This window comes from Staurois parvus, unplaced genomic scaffold (genome assembly GCF_062004578.1).
Source record: "Staurois parvus isolate SC_StPar_1 unplaced genomic scaffold, SC_StPar_1.0 ptg000025l, whole genome shotgun sequence".
NCBI lineage: Eukaryota > Metazoa > Chordata > Amphibia > Anura > Ranidae > Staurois > Staurois parvus.
In genome coordinates, this window is record NW_028317821.1 from 22,678,335 (window position 1) to 22,697,992 (window position 19,658).

Here is a 19,658-nt window from a genome sequence, read left to right on the forward strand (position 1 = left end):
AGGCGCAGCGCTACTCACGCATGCACAGTGGGCACAGCTGGGTGCCCACAAGTAAGATTTCGGCGCTGGGGAGAGAGGGCAGCTGGTGAAACTGGCTGCAGTGATGACACTGCTGGATCAAGGGATTTTTTTAAAAGTCAGCAGCTACAGTTTTTGTTTACAGTTATTTTTTTTACATTTTGCCTGGAGCTCTGCCTTAACTGCTTCCCCGTCGCCCTATTGCAGGAATACTGCTACAGGGCAGCAGGGGTGTGCAAAATCACGTATATATACACACACGCTCCCTACCCATGCCACCATTCGAAGTCGCGGCTGTAAATCACTGGGTCCTGGCCGGTGATTACCTGCTGGCACCCGGTGATTACTAAGGATCTCTGACAGGGAGGAGGGCTGCTTTGTTTACTAACAGTTCTCCTCCCCATTGGCTCAGGCACACTGCTCTGAATGGCTGTGCACAGCACAGCCATCCAGAGCAGTGTGTTTACAGTGAAGCACCAACACACCGCCGCCCAGTAAAACACTCCCAGCACACAGTAAACCCTTTGATTGTCCCTCATGTTAACCCTTTCCTGCGCAGTGCCATTAGTAGTGTCAGTGCTTTTTTTTTGCACTTATCACTGTATTCGTGTCACTGGGGATGTCAGTGACACCAAGTCAGTTCCCCCCAGTGTAAGAATGCTCGTCGCAGTCCTGCTATAAGTCGCTGATCGCCTCCATTACTAGTAAAAAAAAAGAAAGAAACTCCAGTATATATACCGCCATTTGTAAACACTATAACTTTCATGTAAACCAATTCATTTACACATATTGGGATTTGTTTTAGCAAAGACATGTAGCAGAATACATTTTGGCCTAAATTTATGATGAAATTTGATTTTTTTAATTTTTTCACTGAACATGTTTAATAGCAAAATTTCATATTGTTTTTTTCTCAAAATTGTTGATCTTTTTTTTCTATAGCGCAAAAAATAAAAAACGCACAGGTGATCAAATACAACCGAAAGAATACTCAATTTGTGGAAAAAAAGGATGCAAATTTAATTTGGGTGCAGCATTGCATGACCGCGCAATTGTCAGTTAAAGTAACATAGCGTCATAACGCAAAAATGGTCTGGTCAGGAAGGGGGGTAAATCCTCTGGAGGGCAAGTGGTTAAAGTGTTTTTTTTCCAAAAGCCTCTGCTTTAACTAGTTGCCGACTGCAGATAGCCGAATGACGGCTGCACTGCGGCCGGCCAGTTCTGGGAGGCCTTCATATGACGTCCTTCCAGAACGCGCTCTCCTGCGCGCCCCCAGGGGCGATCTCCATGATTGCTGTGTCCTATGGACACAACTGATCACGTGATGTGGTAAAAGGCCAATCACAACGGCCTTTTACCACGTGATCAGTCATGTCTAATGAGACGCTGATCATAGGGAAATGCAATTGCCGGTTCTCGGCTGCACTTTCCTCACGCTGTTAGAGCGTGAGGAAAGTACTGCCGAGAACCGGCAGTTGTCATAGCAGGGAACGGCACTGCCCACCTGTGCCCAGCAGTGCTGCCTACCTGTGCCCTGCAGTGCTGCCTACCTGTGCCCACCAGTGCCACCTACCAGTGCCCATCAGTGCCACCCACCTATGCCACCCACCAGTGTCTATCAATGCCACCCACCTATGACACTCACCAGTGCCCAGCAGTGCCACCCACCTGTGCCCAGCAGTGCCACCCACCAGTGCCCATCAGTGCCACCCACCAGTGCCACCAGTCACTGCCCAGCAGTTGCGCCAGTCAGTGCCCAGCAGTTGCGCCAGTCACTGCCCAGCAGTGCTGCCAGCCAGTGCCGCCTATCAATGCTGACTATCAGTACCGCCTATCCGCACCATCAGTGCTGCCTATCAGTGCCCATCAGTGCTTCCTCATCAATGCACATCAGTGAAGGAGAAAAATTACCTGTTTGCAAAATTTTAAAATAGAAATAAAGAAACTTTTTCTTTTTCAAATTCTTTGCAATTTTTTTGTCTATAGCACAAAAAGTAAAACACTCAGCGGCGATTAAATACCACCAACAGAAAGCTCTATTTGTGAGAAAAAAATGATAAAAATATCATATGGGTACTATCTTGCATGACCGCGCAATTGTCAATCAAAGTGCGACAGTGCTGAAAACTGAAAATTGGCCTGGTAAGGAAGGGGGTATAAGTGCCCGGTAGGCAAGTGGTTAAATACAATATATAATGTTGAAGTGGGGGGGGGGGGGGGTCTAAGTAATTTAGCAAAACAAATACTGATTTTTACATGTAAACAATAAATGTCAGGAAAGGCCTGGTCTTCAAGTGATGATGATGTGGCCTGTATTTTAGTAATAAGAACACGTTGTATCATTTGTTTACATTCGGACAGTTACACTGTCTATGTTGTATATTGCACTCTGTGTATGGACATTCTGCTTTTTCGATACATTGTTTTATCATTTGTGACACGTACTGCTAGTTTTGGTTACATTAGAAGTTATTAGAACCGTGTGAAAAGGATGTACACGTCTAATATCTCCCTGCTCTATCCAGAACTAGAAAAAAAAACTCCTTCCATTATACTTGAATTTGTTCACATGAAACTTTGTACAAAAGTGGCCCAGGAGACTGAAGAACACAAAGCACATAATAGCGCAGTCCTGTATTAATATATCATGTGTTCGCTGAGGTGATCGTCCACACTATATAGGTTTAGTCTAGAGACTCCGCCCCTCAGCTCAGGATCCGCCCCCTCAGTGCAGGGTCCCCTCTGGATCACGTGACAGGCATCGGCGCTGCGACTGAACATGGAAGAAGAGACAGAGCTAGAAGTGACCCAGATATCTCTGCCTGATAAGGAGGCGGACGGCTCACCGGCGGAGGACACCGACGAAGAATATGGCACCTTAACGGACGTTGGAGAAGACGAGGTTTGCTAGCTGGGAACGGGTGAAGAGAGAGGGGATGGGCGTTACTGTTTCTTCGGTTGCTAGGAAACCAAGCACGCTGTACACAGTGCCGGTGTAGCGGTGACAGCCTGCTATACACATATTGTACTATGGGGTATATTTACTAAACCTGGTGCACTCCGAACCTGGTGCAGCTGGGCATGGTAACCAATCAACTTCTAACTTCAGCTAGCTCAAATAAGCTTTGGCAATAAAACCTGGAAGCTGATTGGTTACTATGCACAAGCGCACCAGATTCTGTGTGTACCAGTTTTAGTCACTCTCCCCCCCTGTCCTCCATACCTGTCCACATTGTCCTCCACATCACTTCTCACTACCAGGGGTGGACTCACAACTCATGGGGCCCCCGGTAATAGGGGATCATGGGGCCCATGTGTCCTCGCCCACACTCAAACAACACCCAAAAAAGCCTATGAAAGGTACCAGGGGCATCTCATAGGGCCCCCTACTGAACCCGGGCCCTCAGGCAGCGCCCGAGTTCCCAAATGGTCAGTCTGCCCCTGCTCACTACTATGTGTAACATCACACAATTCAGGATTTTGCCATGCTTGCGATCTGACAGAAGGACCGTGTTTGTGCAAATGTCTGTTCACAGCACAGATGTGTGAAAACATTGCTAGATCCAGCCATGGGCCAGGAGTCAGTTGCTGTAGAGACACACAAGGAATCATTCTTGTAACTGCTTCCCTGCCCAGTCACAGTGATTCCCCCTGCTATCTGGGTCCCCCTGTGTGCCCGGGGCTGTACAGGGCCTCTGTGATTTCTAACAGTAGCCCTGCCTGTGGTCAGTAGGAGGAATAGTGCCCCATCATTGGTATTCGTGGGAGGAATAGTGCCCCATCATTGGTATTCGTGGGAGGAATAGTGCCCCATCATTGGTATTAGTGGGAGGAATAGTGCCCCATCATTGGTATTAGTGGGAGGAATAGTGCCCCATCATTGGTATTAGTGGGAGGAATAGCGCCCCATCATTGGTATTAGTGGGAGGAATAGTGCCCCATCATTGGTGTCAGTGGGAGGAATAGTTCCCCATCATTGGTGTCAGTGGGAGGAATAGCGCCCCATCATTGGTATTAGTATGAGAAATAGTTCCCCATCATTGGTGTCAGTGGGAGGAATAGTGCCCCATCATTGGTGTCAGTGGGAGGAATAGTTCCCCATCATTGGTGTCAGTGGGAGGAATAGTGCCCCCTTATTGTTATTAGTGGGAGGAATAGTGCCCCATCATTGGTATCAGTGGGAGAAATAGTATTCCATCATTAGAATTAGTGGGAGAAATAGTATCCCATAATTGGTATCAGTGAGATGAATAGTGCCCCATCATTGGTATTAATGGGAGGAATAATATCCCATCATTGGCATCAGTGGGAGGAATAGTATCCCATCATTTGCATCAGTGGGAGGAATAGTATCCCATCATTGGCATCAGTGAGAGGAATAGTATCCCATCATTGATATCAGTGGGAGGAATGGTATCCCATCATTGGTATCAGTGGGAGGAATGGTATCCCATCATTGATATCAGTGGGAGGAATGGTATCCCATCATTGGTATCAGAGGGAGGAATAGTATCCCATCATTGGTATTAGCGGGAGGAATAGTATCCCATCATTGGTATCAGTGGGAGGAATAGTATCCCATCATTGGTATTAGCGGGAGGAATATTATCCCATCATTAATATCAGTGGGAGGAATGGTATCCCATCATTGGTATCAGTGGGAGGAATGGTATCCCATCATTGATATCAGTGAGAGGAATGGTATCCCATCATTGGTATCAGTGAGAGGAATGGTATCCCATCATTGGTGTCAGTGGGAGGAATAGTGCCCCATCATTGGTATCAGTGGGAGGAATAGTGCCCCATCATTGGTATCAGTGGGAGGAATGGTATCCCATCATTGGTATCAGTGGGAGGAATAGTATCCCATCATTGGTATCAGTGGGAGGAATAGTGTCCCATCATTGGTATCAGTGGGAGGAATAGTATCCCATCATTGGTATCAGTGGGAGGAATAGTATCCCATCATTGGTATCAGTGGGAGGAATAGTGTCCCATCATTGGTATCAGTGGGAGGAATAGTATCCCATCATTGGTATCAGTGGGAGGAATAGTATCCCATCATTGGTATCAGTGGGAGGAATAGTATCCCATCATTGGTATCAGTGGGAGGAATAGTATCCCATCATTGGTATCAGTGGGAGGAATAGTATCCCATCATTGGTATCAGTGGGAGGAATAGTATCCCATCATTGGTATCAGTGGGAGGAATAGTATCCCATCATTGGTATCAGTGGGAGGAATAGTGCCCCAAGGGCCAGATATAGGCAAACAGAGGGCAGTTTGGAGACCACTGCCATAGACAGATCAAAATTCATCCAGTTTAGCATAAACCAGCCAAATTTCAATTGATCTATGGGCAGAGTGGTCTTACTGAAGTCAGTCTATCGATCAACTTCAGTAAAACCAGCCTGTCAGGTTTTTCATTTGTGTGTGATCACTGTTGGTAACTATAGCCAGCAGCAGTGATCATTGTGTTGTGATGGAAACTTCCCACTCTCAGAATACAATAGTACAAAGGCCGTGTTTATGGGGGAACTGAGCGCTTTTCTTTCTTTCTTTCTTTCTTTCTTTCTTTCTTTCTTTCTTTCTTTCTTTCTTTCTTTCTTTCTTTCTTTCTTCCCTCCCATGTTGGAAGGAAATAAAATTGCATTATCTATGTCCTGCCTAAGGCCCCATTTACATTTTTTGATGCAGGACCACAGGCAAGATTGTGTGTGTTCAAAATGCCCATTTTTTTTGCAGGTGTGCTGTGCTGCTATTTAATTCTCAAAGACACCCCAGCACTCCTTGCTGACATGCACTAGAAAACCAAAACACACAGTAACAAAGTACAATGCATTTTGGTGCGGCACAATATTAAAAATATAAAAAGGTATTTGCACTTTACTGTGATTATTGCACCTGGGACAGCCCCTTGAAATGAGTGGGCTGCCCTAAGGCAGGCCGTAGATGATGTAGTTTTCTATTCTGCAACCACAGGTTGCAGGAAAGAAAATCGCTTGATTCCCCCATCAGCAGTCAGTGTGCTGGGGGAATCACTCCTGTAGAGTTATTGTGTTCTCCTGGCAGGGGGGCATGGGGAGCCATCCCTGCCGGGAGAACACAATAATTATAGCCATTGGCAATATGTGCATGTAAAAATTCGGCATACTAGTTGTACCCAAGTCGATCAGTGGATCGACTTTGGTACAATCAGCTATCAATAGATGGCTCGAATCTTGGTCAGATCCTGCTGAACTGGCCGAGATTTGATCCCTCTATGGCCGACTTAAGTGTGATGAACCAAAATGCACAAAAACATACACACGCCATCGCATCTGCATAGGTGCAAACAGAGCTTAAGGGCTCACTAATATTGGTGGCTAGGAGGCAGTAAAACCAGGTGGTTGAGCTGTGATTTTACCACTCCCCTTGACGATCCATCTAAACGAGGACATGCAACCTCTCGGGGTTGCACACATGTATCAAAATGTAAAAAGCATGTCACAGTCAGCAGATGATACCACTGCCAAACATGAATGGGGCCTTGTCTCAATCATCCTGCATGGTGGGTCAGCATTTTTGGCATTAAAACAAAAAGAGAGGGGGTGACACATTGCCTCCTCACCGCCTGTCAACTGCCTCTGAAAAGCAATTCACTGTGGACAGAGGGGCAGCATAGGTCTGCCATATGTATGAATGAGCCCTAAGAGGTAGACTGTTTTTCCAGCTGAGATATGCAATGTCTTTTCTCTCAAAACCAACTTCTTCCTCTTACTCCTAGCAATTCCTGATTTTGTGTTCAGTGCTGGCTGAGCATGTGCAGCACAGTATACAATCATGCTTCATGTCTGCAATCTGTATGGCCCATCACACTAATGATCCTGTTATTGTAGAGAATTTGCCAATGACAGGATTGCTAGAAAATGCAGAGAGGACACATCCTGTACATGCTTTGTATGTCTTGCTCACTTGGACTTCGCTGCTGAATACACTAGAAAACCTAAAGCTGGCCATTCATGGTGCAAAGTTCATCTGGTTTCTGATGAACTGGTTAAAATTCGCACAGTGAGTGGCCCTGTCACCACTCTGCATCCCTTGATGGAAACACGGAGCTGAGCAGAGATTGGTTGGCCAAACAGCAACTCCATCCAGTCAGATGCAGCCAATGTTTGGGCACTTCGATTGCTGGTGGGACCAGCACAGGGGCGTACTGACAACTCATGGGGCCCCCGGGCAATAGGAGATCATGGGGCCCCTGTGTCCTTGCCCAAACTCAAAAAAGCCTATGAAAAAGGTATCAGGGGCATCTCATGGGGCCCCCTACTGACCCCGGGCCCTTGGACAGTGCCTGAGTTTCCAAATGGTCAGTCCGCCCCTGGACCAGCAGAATACAATAGCCAGAGTGGGAGATCTGTCCAGCTGTGCTGTGTAGCATGGATAGAGGAAAAGGAATAGAGGGAACATTGCATAACAGAAATGGAAGAATCTGTTAGATTTTATCTGTTCAGCCTGCAAATTGAACAAAATAAATCTATATGTGTATGACTGGCTTGAATCACTAGCAAGAGAGCACCACCTCACTCTTCCAGCTACCTTAAGAGTGATGTGTGTAAGCAGATCAGCCTTTCTATTCCCTGCTGTAGTCTTGTAGTCTTCAAAGCAAACCTCTCACCAGTGACAGGATGGCCAGTACAGAGGCATCCCTAGGGTTGGTGTCGCCCGTGAGGTAACACTTGGTGACACCCACTCCGACGATCCCCGCAGAATGGATTGGATCTGCAGATTGAGCATAATGGATCGGACTCCGATCCATTATGCTCAATCCACAGATCCGATCCATCCTACGGGGATCGTTGGCTTTCTTTACAACTTACCTTTTCATGGAGCGGGTCCGGTGTCACCCCGTATAGGTTGCATGCCAACGATCCCCACAGGATGCGGGGATCGCCAGCATGCAACCTATAGGGGGTGACACCTGACCCGCTCCAAGAAAAGGTAAGTTGTAAAGAAAGCCGACAATTCCCGCAGAATGGATCGGATCCATCCTGCGAGGATCGTCGGCTTGTTTTACAACTTACCTTTTCGTTGAGCGGGTCCGATGTCACCCCATGCAGTTGGTGTCACCCTGCCTTGGGACACCACTGGGCCAGTATAACATGCACCTAAAGCTGTGGCCATACAGCTTACAATATGATTGTGCAATTTTCTTTAGATCTACCATCAGATAAGTAGTTCAAGGGCCTTTCTGATTGTATAATATTGAGTGAATTGCTTAGGCAGCACTTTTGCTAAATCTAAAGGAAATTGCTTCAGGTGTACAATTGTAAGGTATATGGCCAGCCTTAAGCCTGGTACACAGGTTAAGTGTTTTTTTTGTTTGTACAACCCAATGGGCTGAACACAGAAATCCTCAAAAGGTTACTGTATAACTATTTGTTGTTAGTACAACGATATCCCCTGCTGTGCTATTGTGTTCTGACAGGGGGACCAACTCCTTCCAGAACACAATCTCTGCTGCTCACAGCCACTGCAAGCTCCGATCAGATGCTGGTTTTCAAGCAACCTCACGACCAGATTCTTTTGAACAGGCAACTGTACACAATGTGCAAAAGTTGGTGATTTTCTGCAGTAATGGCTGATTTTGGCCAATATGCAGCCCATGTGTATGGAGCTTTGGATCTAGAGAAATTAACCAGATGCTGAGATGACATACCTTCAGCCCAGGAGTAACAGCAGTGGTGGACACTGATGTCGGACCACCAAGTCTCACTTCTACTTTAATGTTTATGTGAAGGCAATATAAAACATAATCTGTACATTTTTGAAATCTAAGCACATTTTATCCGCGTAGTATACCGCAACCTTTAAAAAAAAAAACAACCAAAAACTGCAAGACAATTGCATCGCATACTAGCAGATTATGTGAAACTTACCTTAAAACAAAGCCCTCCAGCAACGTGCTGTCACCACTGACAGCTTCCATCTTTATCCTGTCCTTCATCCGGGTTTGTGGGCTCTGGCGACATGAATGGCCGAGCCGCATTGATGTCACTCCCGAACATGCACACGGGAGTCACTTTTTATGATACATAGCTCTGAAGGAACAGCACGGGCATGCCGTTCCTTCAGAGCGCATGCGCCAGTACTCCTTTACAGGTAAATATCTCCTAAGCATTTCACATTTAGGAGATATTTACAGTATCTACAGGTAACCTTTATTATAGGCTTACCTGTAGAACAAGGGAAAAAAAACAACTTTATTACCTCTTTAAACACTGCAAGTACAGAAAAATACCTGTTGATGTGCTCCTACATTCCTCTTTGATATGACAACCCAGTGTATTTTTTGGTCTGAATTTCAAAGCATATGGTGTCAGTCCTCCTTCTAGTGCCTTACAAAGAACACAGACCACTCCTCATCCGCCCATCTCAATAACCCATCTTTGTAGACAGGCAGAGAGTACAGGGAGTTATCAGCTCATAAGATTCCTGGCAAAATCAACCATTATTTTTGCACTTCTTAGGTTCCATGCATACTAGTAAGAAATACAGCTGTTACACAATAAGACTTCTAATAAAATATACATTCAATATATATCCACTTAATTAAAACTAAATGTTTGATATATAAAATGGCTGTTCCATTTTCCCTCACACTAGCTTAAAGGATAAGTTCACCTTCTGACAAAAAAATAATAAATGCATATTTTTTTGCATGCTAAAAACAGGGGGAATGTGTAACGTGTTCCCAAAGGTGAACTTATCCTTTAAAGAAACACTGCTACTAAAGGAGTTACATGTTTTGTTTTCCTGTGAAAGCAACTAATGTTGTCTTATGTGTCCATGGACATTAGGTAGACTAGAGGCGTTTTTTAAGCTCAGCATTTAGAAGCAGAAAAAAAAGCCCTTCGGTTTTACGGTTTTTAGAGAGCTTTTTTTTCTGGCAGAAAAAAAACGCTAAAAGCTCCTAACACCCCGGTCACATCAAAGCCGATTTTGAAATCGTGCGACTTACAGTGAAGTCACGTGATTTCTAAGTCGGGTGACTTGCCGATTTGAGGTGTGATTTGCAAGACATCTGACACAGATGTCTATGCAAATCACACCAAAAGTAGTGCATGCACTACTTTATAAATCAGTGCGGCTCCAACCAAGTCGGAACCACACCAATATGACCACTCTAATAGCAGACAATAGGGTGCAACTTGGCATATGATTTGCAAGCCGCCTGGCATGCAAATCGCATGCCAAATCGCACCCGATGTGACCGGGGTGTAAATGTTCCTACAAAAAACACTCAAAATTAGCATTTTTTTCTCTGCCAAAAGCACTGTTTTTTTTAAACTAGTGTGCATGGAGCCTCAAACTGATGTAGCAAAACACTTTCAAAAGTATGTTTAGCAGACCAAAGGGAGCAAATGATAGAAGTTAGCCAGTTATAGTCTTTTGGTACAGTGATTCTGTCATGCAATCCAATGAGGCTGACTTTTCTCCTTTAAAAAGTGGCTTGTAGACTGCATATATGTGACCGCGCTCCAGGAAAACATTTTATTTACCACGTGAAGCGATTCACATCAGTCTAAAATGCATCCAAAACCGCATTAGTGTGAACCAGGGCTACACCCCATAGAGAAGAAAATCAGTTGTATACCTTGTGTCACTATTACTTTCTGTCTCCGGTTTTGTGCAATATTTACAGCATTACCAGTGTATAGAAGTTCTTCAGGTGGCACTTTGACATGTGCATTACCGCGGCCTGATTCCTTGTGTGTGAGATTATTGCTGTGTCTCTGAGATCTGGCACTATGCCCAGCCAGTGCATGTACAGCAGGGTTTGCTAACACTGTGCCCAACCGCAGCATGTGCAGTACTGTGCATGTGAGTGCATCGCCAGCTCTCAAAGATAGTGGCCTTTACTGGGCATGCCAACCTGGTACCAGCAGCCTTACTGCTGTGCACAGGGCACACTCTTGAGAAAAAAAGACATCAAAAGTAAGGAATAGGGGCACAAAAATGTATTTCACATTGCTTGGCTGGAGCTTAAAGTGGTTGTGAAGGCTCAACATTTTTTACCGTCATGCTTTCTATGCATGACGGTAAAAAAAACCTGTGTGCAGCAGCCCCTCCAGCACCACTACTTACCTGAGCCCCATCATGATCCAGCAATGTGCACAAGAGCAGAGGCTCCCCCAGGACTCTCCTTCCTCATTGGCTGAGACAACAGCAGGAGCCATTGGTGCCCGCTACTGTCAATCACAGCCAGTGAGACAATGAGGAGAGAGTGGGAGCAGGGCTGAGCCATGTTCTGTGTATGAAGGGACACACACAGAGCAGCGGCTTGGGAGCGAGACAGCTCAGGTGCCCCCATAGCAAGAGGATTGCTACGGGGGCACTCAGCAGGAGGAAGGCACCAGGAGCACCAGCAGGGGACCAGAGAAGAGGAGGATCAGGGCTGCTGTGTGCAAAACCACTGCACAGAGCAGGTAAGTATAACATGCTTATTATGTTTTTAAAAAATTTTCTTTAGTATCACTTTAATGTTAAGGGCAGTTTTATGTTTAGGATTACTACGTCAAAGTGAACCTGTGTCCAGACTGTGCACATTAAATTATGTACATATTTTGAACTAGCAATAAAATGACTTAAAAACAAATCCTAATTCTTCTCTGTAGTTATATTCATTGTGCAAAAATTAGTTAAAGACTAGAGACATATTACACAAGACTGCTAGAAATCACTGATATTACAGCCACTTTACAAATCAATGCTGCCACATTTGTGCTCCCTACATATCCCTAGAAATATGACTAGTGACACATTTTCTATATCACTCAGCAAAATCCAGTATAAAAGGTTGGAGGAGAAAAAAAACATAAAAAAGTGAAAAGGGATGGGCAGCACAAAAAGAGGATAGTGGAAATAAAAGAAATCAAGGAATGTAAGTCTAAAGATCATTGTTTTCTTTACTAGCTTGAGTAGGCACCTAGGCATGGTAAAACAGACTACTCTCTACAAGGCTCTACCAGGGTCCAAAATGTAAGTGCCAAAGGGCCCCTGGGCCACAGGTTGGTTGGACACTAGGGAATTAACTAATGTATATTCAACTGTGTCTGACTAGGCCTCATCTACACTGCTGCTCCTAAATGTGGGTTTAGGAGATTTACAGTTGTGACCAAAATTATTCAACCCCCAATGCTGTAAAGGGGTTTAGGGACTATAGTGTACATTTGGAATTGTATTCAGAATCAAATCCTACAAGGACGTTGTAACTACCCAAATGCAACTAAAATGACATCAATTGTTTATGTAATACAGTAGTAAATGGTTCTTATGTGGTTTCTTCATTGCCACAATTATTCAACCCCTTAAAGACTACCACTCTGAAGAACAGAGGTTCATACAGGTGCTTTCCATCAGGTATTGAAAACACCTGTGGATGTCACCGAGCAGCAATCAAGCATAATAAGCACCAATTAGGCAGCTTTAAAATGACTGTGATACTCAGCTCCTTCTAGACATTTACTGGTGTGGTTACAAACATGGTGAAGGCAAGAGAATGGTCCAGGAAGACAAGAGAAGAGGTGATTTCTCTTCACAGGAAGGGCAATGGCTATAAGAAGATTGCAAAGATGTTAAACATACCAAGAGACACCTTAGGAAGCATCATTCGCAAATTCAAGGCAAAGGGCACTGTTGAAACGCTACCTGGTCGTGGCAGAAAGAAGATGCTGACTTCGACTGCTGTGCGCTACCTGAAGCGTAGAGTGGAGAGAAGTCCCCGTGTGACTGCTGAGGAACTGAGAAAAGATTTGTCAGATGTGGGTACAGAAGTTTCAGCCCAGACAATAAGACGCACACTGCGTAATGAAGGCCTCCGTGCCAGAACTCCCAGGCGTACCCCCTTGCTGTCTCCAAAGAATAAGAAGAGTCGACTGCAGTATGCCAAAAGCCATGTGGACAAACCACAAAAGTTGTGGGATAGTGTTCTGTGGACTGATGAAACAAAATTAGAACTGTTTGGGCCCATGGATCAACGCTATGTTTGGAGGAGGAAGAACAAGGCCTATGATGAAAAGAACACCTTGCCTACTGTGAAGCATGGTGGAGGGTCAATCATGCTTTGGGGCTGTTTTGCTTCTGCAGGTACAGGGAAGCTTCAGCGTGTGCAAGGTACCATGAATTCTCTTCAGTACCAGGAGATATTGGATGGAAACGTGATGCAGTCCGTCACACACCTGAGGCTTGGGAGACGTTGGACCTTTCAACAGGACAATGATCCCAAGCATACCTCCAAGTCCACTAGAGCATGGTTGCAGAGGAAAGGCTGGAACATTTTGGAGTGGCCATCGCAGTCACCAGACTTAAATCCGATTGAGAACCTCTGGTGGGACTTAAAGAAAGCAGTTGCAGTGCGCAAGCCTAAGAATGTGACTGAACTGGAGGCCTTTGCCCATGAAGAATGGGCGAAGATACCCGTAGATCGCTGCAAGACACTTGTGTCAAGCTATGCTTCACGTTTAAAAGCTGTTATAACTGTAAAAGGATGCTGTACTAAGTACTAAGATTGAATGTCACTTGGGGGTTGAATAAAACTGATAATGCTGTGAGCACAGAAAAGACATTTGTGGTTATTTCATTATAACTGTTATGTTATATTTGTCTGACCTACAAGTGCCTCTTTAATGTAAATGTAAGCAAGATGACTGAATGATCAAAAGCAATGTCAAACTGGCCAAAACACTCAATTTCAGTGGGGGTTGAATAATTTTGGTCACAACTGTAGGCGTTTTTTTTGCCAAAGCCCCCAAACGCAACTCAAAAAAAGCCTATGTGTCCATGTACAAGCGCTAAACACAGTACCGCATTCAAATGCATTTTTACCACGTTTTTTTTTTTTTTCCAGGAGAGCCAAAAATCTAGGGGAGTTCATGTGTACGTGAGGCCTTCTTTTTCAAGGTTATGTGTGTCCTGTATGTGGAGGCAGGAGGTAAATAACCCATGGGAGAAAAATGTATAAATCCAACTTTACCATGGGGTTCTTTTATATCAAAGTTCTGTAGCTGCTAATGTAGGAAAAATCATAAAACGTTTCCACTTGTGCATTTATTTCAGAGACATTCTAATGCAGTATTTTATATTGCTTGTGTTTTATCAGGTTATAGATGAGCTCCCAGATTCTGTCATTTCGTGTTTGCAGTTTCTTAAACAAAGAAACGACAATGCAGAGAAATTAATCCTGCAAGATTTGGAATATGAATCTTGGAAAAGTGACCACACAACAGGTACCTAATAATATGTATTAATGTTTTTATTGTTCTTGTACATGTCACTATAGGCTGGTTCTATCAACCAGATTTAGATTGCAATGTTTGTTATTTCTATGCAAAGATGTATGAAATACAGTAGAAAATGATATTTCACATTAGTCTACATTCAGTGTTCAACAATAAAGAAATTGTCAGCGCACAAATGTATATTGTAACCAGTCCATAAGTCCTAATAAAGTCTATAGTGGGTAACCGCAATTTAGGTGGCAGTCGTCTCAGAGTAAGCCAGCTCTGTATGCATAACAAGGGAAAGAGAGGAGAGGCGCCTTCTAAGTGCAGTATAAAAATATTTTAATAAGCCACAAATTGGTAGGGGTGATCCAGGGCTAGGATCACGGTCACACTGATGAGCTTTTTTTTACATTTCCACATTGTGAGTACATTTGTGGCTTATTAAAATATTTTTATACTGCACTTAGAAGGCTCCTCTTCTCTCTTTCCCTTGTTACACATTCAGTGTTCATTCCACTGTGAGATAAAAATGCCATTTTATTGTAAAGTAACCTCTCGCAAATGTAGAATCTGTCCCTTAATTATCAGTTACTGGGGGTCAACTGATCTTTTGATGGATTCTTACCACATTCAGTGTAACTGAACTAGTTTAAAGCGCACCTGTGCCCAGACTATGAACATTAAAGTGGTTGTAAAGGCTCAAGGTTTTTTACCTTTATGCCTTCTATGTATGAAGGTAGACAACCTTCTCTGTGCAGCATCCCCCCCAGCCCCCCCTAATACTCACCTAAGCCCCCTCTTGATCCAGAGTTATGTACTGGAGTCTTGGCTATCCCAGGACTGCCTCTCCTCATTGGCTCCCACTGCTGTCAATCACAGCCAGTGAGCCAATGAGAAGAAAGAGGGAGCAGGGCCAAGCTGCAGCTCTGTGTGAATGGACACACGGCGCAATGGGTGCCCCTATGGCAAGCTGCTTGCTGTGGGGGCACCAAACAGGATGGAGGAGACAGGAGCGCTGGCGGGGAACCCAAGAAGAAGAGGATCTGGGCTTCTCTGTGCAAAACCACTGCACTGAGCAGGTAAGACAAGACAGAGGAAGGCGCCTCTAAGTGTAGTCTGTCATAACATTTATTAAAACAACGGTAAATTGCACTCACATGAAAGAGGTTAATAAAGGCACATCTGTAAGTCTGTAACCTGTGAATAGTATTCCAACACTATAGCTAGAGGTATAGCCGTTGCCCTCCCGGCTCTCTGGCTGGCTTGATGGTGAGGGGAAACCGAAAGCTTGGGCTGGAACATGTTGGATAGCACACAGACCTCGGCACTCAGCGTGGTGACATCACCAGAAATGATGCAACGTGTTTTGGAGCATGCGCACAACAGCTTACATCGGGCACTACTTTCTCAAGCTCTGCAGTGCACTCCAACCAGGGGCGGACTGACCATTTGGAAACTCGGGCACTGCCCGAGGGCCTGGGGTCAGTAGGGGGCCCCATGAGATGCCCCTGGTACCTTTTTCATAGGCTTTTTTGAGTTTGGGCAAGGACACAGGGGCCCCATGATCCCCTATTGCCCGGGGGCCCCATGAGTGTTCAGTCCTCCCCTGACTCCAACTGTATTCCAGCCCTTGCTTTCAGTTCCTCCTAACCATAAAGCGAGGGAGCTGGGAGGGCAGTGGCTATACATGTAGCAGCAGTGATGGAATACCATTCAAATGGTCTTGCAGGTGTACCTTTATTAACCTCTTTCATGTGAATACAATTTACCTTTGTTTTAATACATTTTATGACAGCCTAAACTTAGAGGTGCCTTCCTCTGTATTTCTTTACATGTCATTTGGAGACTTCTTCCTCTCCTCTCCCTACCAGAAGGCTTGCCATGGAGGTGTAACTGTCTGTTGGCCACAGTCATTGGATGGACTTGGTATACATCGAGTTCACTGCCTCTCCTGCACAAGACTATCCACAGTGAATCATTGGTTTGCACCATGTTCTCTGCTATATGTACTGAGCAGGTTAGTATACACATGTTTGTTCTTTTTTCTATTAAAAAAATAAGCCTTTAGAATCACTTTATATGAACATATTCTGAACAAGCAGTAAAGTCTTGTGTACACTTACAGTTGGGCAGAGGTTAAATAGTTCCATTTACCACCCCCGATTGTTCCCTTTTAAACAGCAAAGGCAGTGGACAGGAGTCTATGCATGCTGCCTCCATAATGCTTTCCATCATGGGGCTGCAGAAATTATCCCCCTGTTGTGTTCGACAAACAGTACTGCACACCAAACGTGACCCATTCAACTGAATGGTTCCATGCAGCAAACACCCTGTAACCACATGCAGTGAATGCAGTTGCACCATGATTGTGCAGTTTTTAGGGGTTAAAACAGGAGGCAGTACAATGCCTCATGACGGCCTTTCAAATGCATTCTGAAAAGTGATCCGCTATTGATTGCTGTTCAGAAGGCATTGCTAGTATAAACAAGTCCTAAAAGAGCTGTAAAACAAGCCTTCACAGATCTCTGCAGTTCCATGTACTGTGTAGTAATTTATCTTCAAAATCACAGCAAAGACTTTGAAGTTGGTTATTGTCATTTTCCAACAGCATAAATAAAGATAGAAAAAATATAGACAAGCTTAGCAACACCCGCTGTTTATTAACATTAAAAGGGGAGATCAGCTGTGATTTTGTTGTTTCCATTGTGAACTTTGAGGCTGCCTTCTCATGTATGTGTTGTGGTAATTTTGCCATAAAATTTGAGTAGTGCGTTGCAGTACCATTTATTTTGACAGACACCCTAGAGCAGTGGTTCTCAAGCTTCCTAATGCCGCGACCCTTTAATACAGTTCCTCATGTTGTGGTGACCCCCAACCATAAAATTATTTACCCAGAAATTATAATTCATGAAGTGTCGTTTTACCTCCAATACTGCTGCTTTCAGCACAGTAGCTGCTTTCAGCACAGTAGCTGCTTTCAGCACAGTAGCTGCTTTTAACAGAGTAGCTGCTTTCAACACAGCAGCTGCTTTCTACACAGTAGCTGCTCTTTACACATCAGAAATATGTGTTTTCCAATGGTCTTAGGCGACCCCTGTGAAAGGGTCGTTCGACCCCCAAAGGGGTCGCGACCCACAGGTTGAGAACCACTGCCCTAGAGCATCAAGGGGATATACCTCTAATGCACCTGTCCTGCACCTCAACTCTCAGAATAGTTCTGCTGTGCACCGTGGTGTTTTGTATTGGCACAAAATTTGCAGGTGCATTTTCTGGTCTGTTGTCACGCATTGACAACCAGTTTATATGAATGGGCAACCTTAACACAACACTCATTAGCGCAAGACATATTGCATGCTTTAACTCATCTTGTCGGACTGCATGTGCAAATGAGGCCTGAAGATGAATTTAACCACAATGTCTAAAGCTACAGAGCTTATTTTAAAGTGCTTTTACTGCCCATTTAGAATATACAGTATAAACACATTAAAGTACATAGTCTGGGTACAAGCACAGTGTTAATTGAAATCATTATTTTCTCTATATCTATGGAGTAACTGATGTACGCAAAGTGATACCACTGTATGTATTTTACTGTTGTACTCTATGACAGAAATGTTTTGTCCACAAAGAATATCCTCCAGAAAAACCTAGTGGTTCCTTGAGCTATGACTAATTGACCTCCCATTTGTTAGTGCTTGTATAGTCCCAATATAAGATGCTTTTTTCTTACTGGCCCCAAAGGAATTGGTTCATCAGGAGTTCTCTGCGACTTGAAAATAATTTAAAGGTTTCTCTGGGGTGAAAAAAAAGTTGACAGGCTGCTTTAGAGGTCTATGTGTGTATACACTTACCTGCTTAGTGGTCCTAAACTGGAGCAGGAGGAAGCAAGACACCGAAAAGGACAAGAAGTCTATCAGTGGGCATCTTCTGGAAGGTCCAAGGTTCACATAAGTGGGCGTGAGACTTAAATTTCAACTGCTCCCAGGAGTCATCGTTACATTAGTAGTCTGTCCAGGAAATAGATATCTGGATTTTTATATGCAGAGAGAAAATAGTCTTGCTCTGTGTTTCTGCATGTTACTAAACAAACTAAACTAAAAATCATTGCTTTAGTTAGTGGAACTAAGTATGCCATTTTTACCTATTAGATTTGGGAGAAAAAGCTTTTAATAAACTTAGAGCCCTTTCGACTTGCTCAGCTTCCACACTTTATACTAAGAGAGCTGGCATATCATTAGTTCCTGTCCCTTCTAATGGGCAGATTCTCTCTTGGGAATATAAAATGATGTTATTCCAAAAGCTGAATGTTGCTCATGATAGTACTTCCTTTTTTCAATTATCCAGATTATGTTGCAGTTGTTAAATGTATAATTGTTCTTGAATTTATGAATACAATGTTTTATTTTGAACAGGTCAGTTTTCTAAACCTTTAAAAGATATTGATTCAGATTTTTTGGATAAACTGGCTTCTGAATATAATGAGGACCCTGAAGGGCTTATAAAACGGGTATGTTATATAAGATATTTGCTGTTTTATATAATGTTGTAATGGTGAGTGTCCCAGCCCCTTGTCATTAATATTGCCAGGAACCTGTCTCCCCATTTTAAAACCACAACTTTAAAATCTAGCAGCCTGTGGCTCCAGTGGCCATTAGCAGGGGTCTGCTTACAGCTTTAGGAGATCTGGCCATAGGAAACATCTGTGCCTAACTGCCAGAAGACTTTAGAACCCCACCCCTCTAAAAGACAAGTTTACCTTGCTTTGGACAACTCTGGTGGTCCTTTACCCAGCCTCTCAGTTCCCATCCCATCATGCTCCAGCCCTACTTATACATAATTAGTTCTTTGGTTAGCTTGTATATGAACTATATATAGCCCTGTAAATAGCCTGACCTTTTTACATAATGTATTTTATTGTATGCTGAGTTTTTTCTTCATTCAGTACAGTATATGGCCAAACATATATGGATATCCCTTCAAAATATTGAGTTCAGGTGTTTCCAGTGAAGGATACTGTTGGTACTTCAGCATAAAATTACATTTTACACAACCGCGGGACTTCATCCTTATGGCCTCCGTTTGGAAAAGGCCTTCTTCTGTTCAAGCATGGTCTATAAAGACATGGTTTGGGAAATTTAGCTTGTTAAAACGAGAGAGAGAGAGAGAGAGAGAGAGAGAGAGAGAGAGAGAGAGAGAGAGAGAGAGAGAGAGAGAGAGAGAGAGAGAGAGAGAGAGAGAGAGAGAGAGAGCTGAGCTCAAACCTTTGCAACCTTTGCAATTAATGGAATGCAGAATGTGATTGGAATGCAGAATTCTCATCCAGTATCAGTGATTCACCTCAGAAAATGCTTTTTTGGCTGAAAGGGCACAAATTTA

General features: G+C 44.0%; 1 protein-coding gene across 1 annotated transcript in view; it reads left to right on the plus strand.

Annotated features, from left to right (window-relative positions):
* Positions 1 to 2,797: 2,797 nt before the first annotated feature.
* LRRIQ1 (leucine rich repeats and IQ motif containing 1) overlaps positions 2,798 to 19,658 on the plus strand; it is a 238,741-nt gene continuing 221,880 nt past the window's right edge. The window contains exons 1-3 of the mRNA XM_089652370.1: positions 2,798 to 2,920; positions 14,159 to 14,285; positions 18,695 to 18,789. Coding sequence (XP_089508496.1) covers positions 2,798 to 2,920; positions 14,159 to 14,285; positions 18,695 to 18,789 — 345 coding nt within the window. The remainder of the gene's footprint in view (positions 2,921 to 14,158; positions 14,286 to 18,694; positions 18,790 to 19,658) is intronic.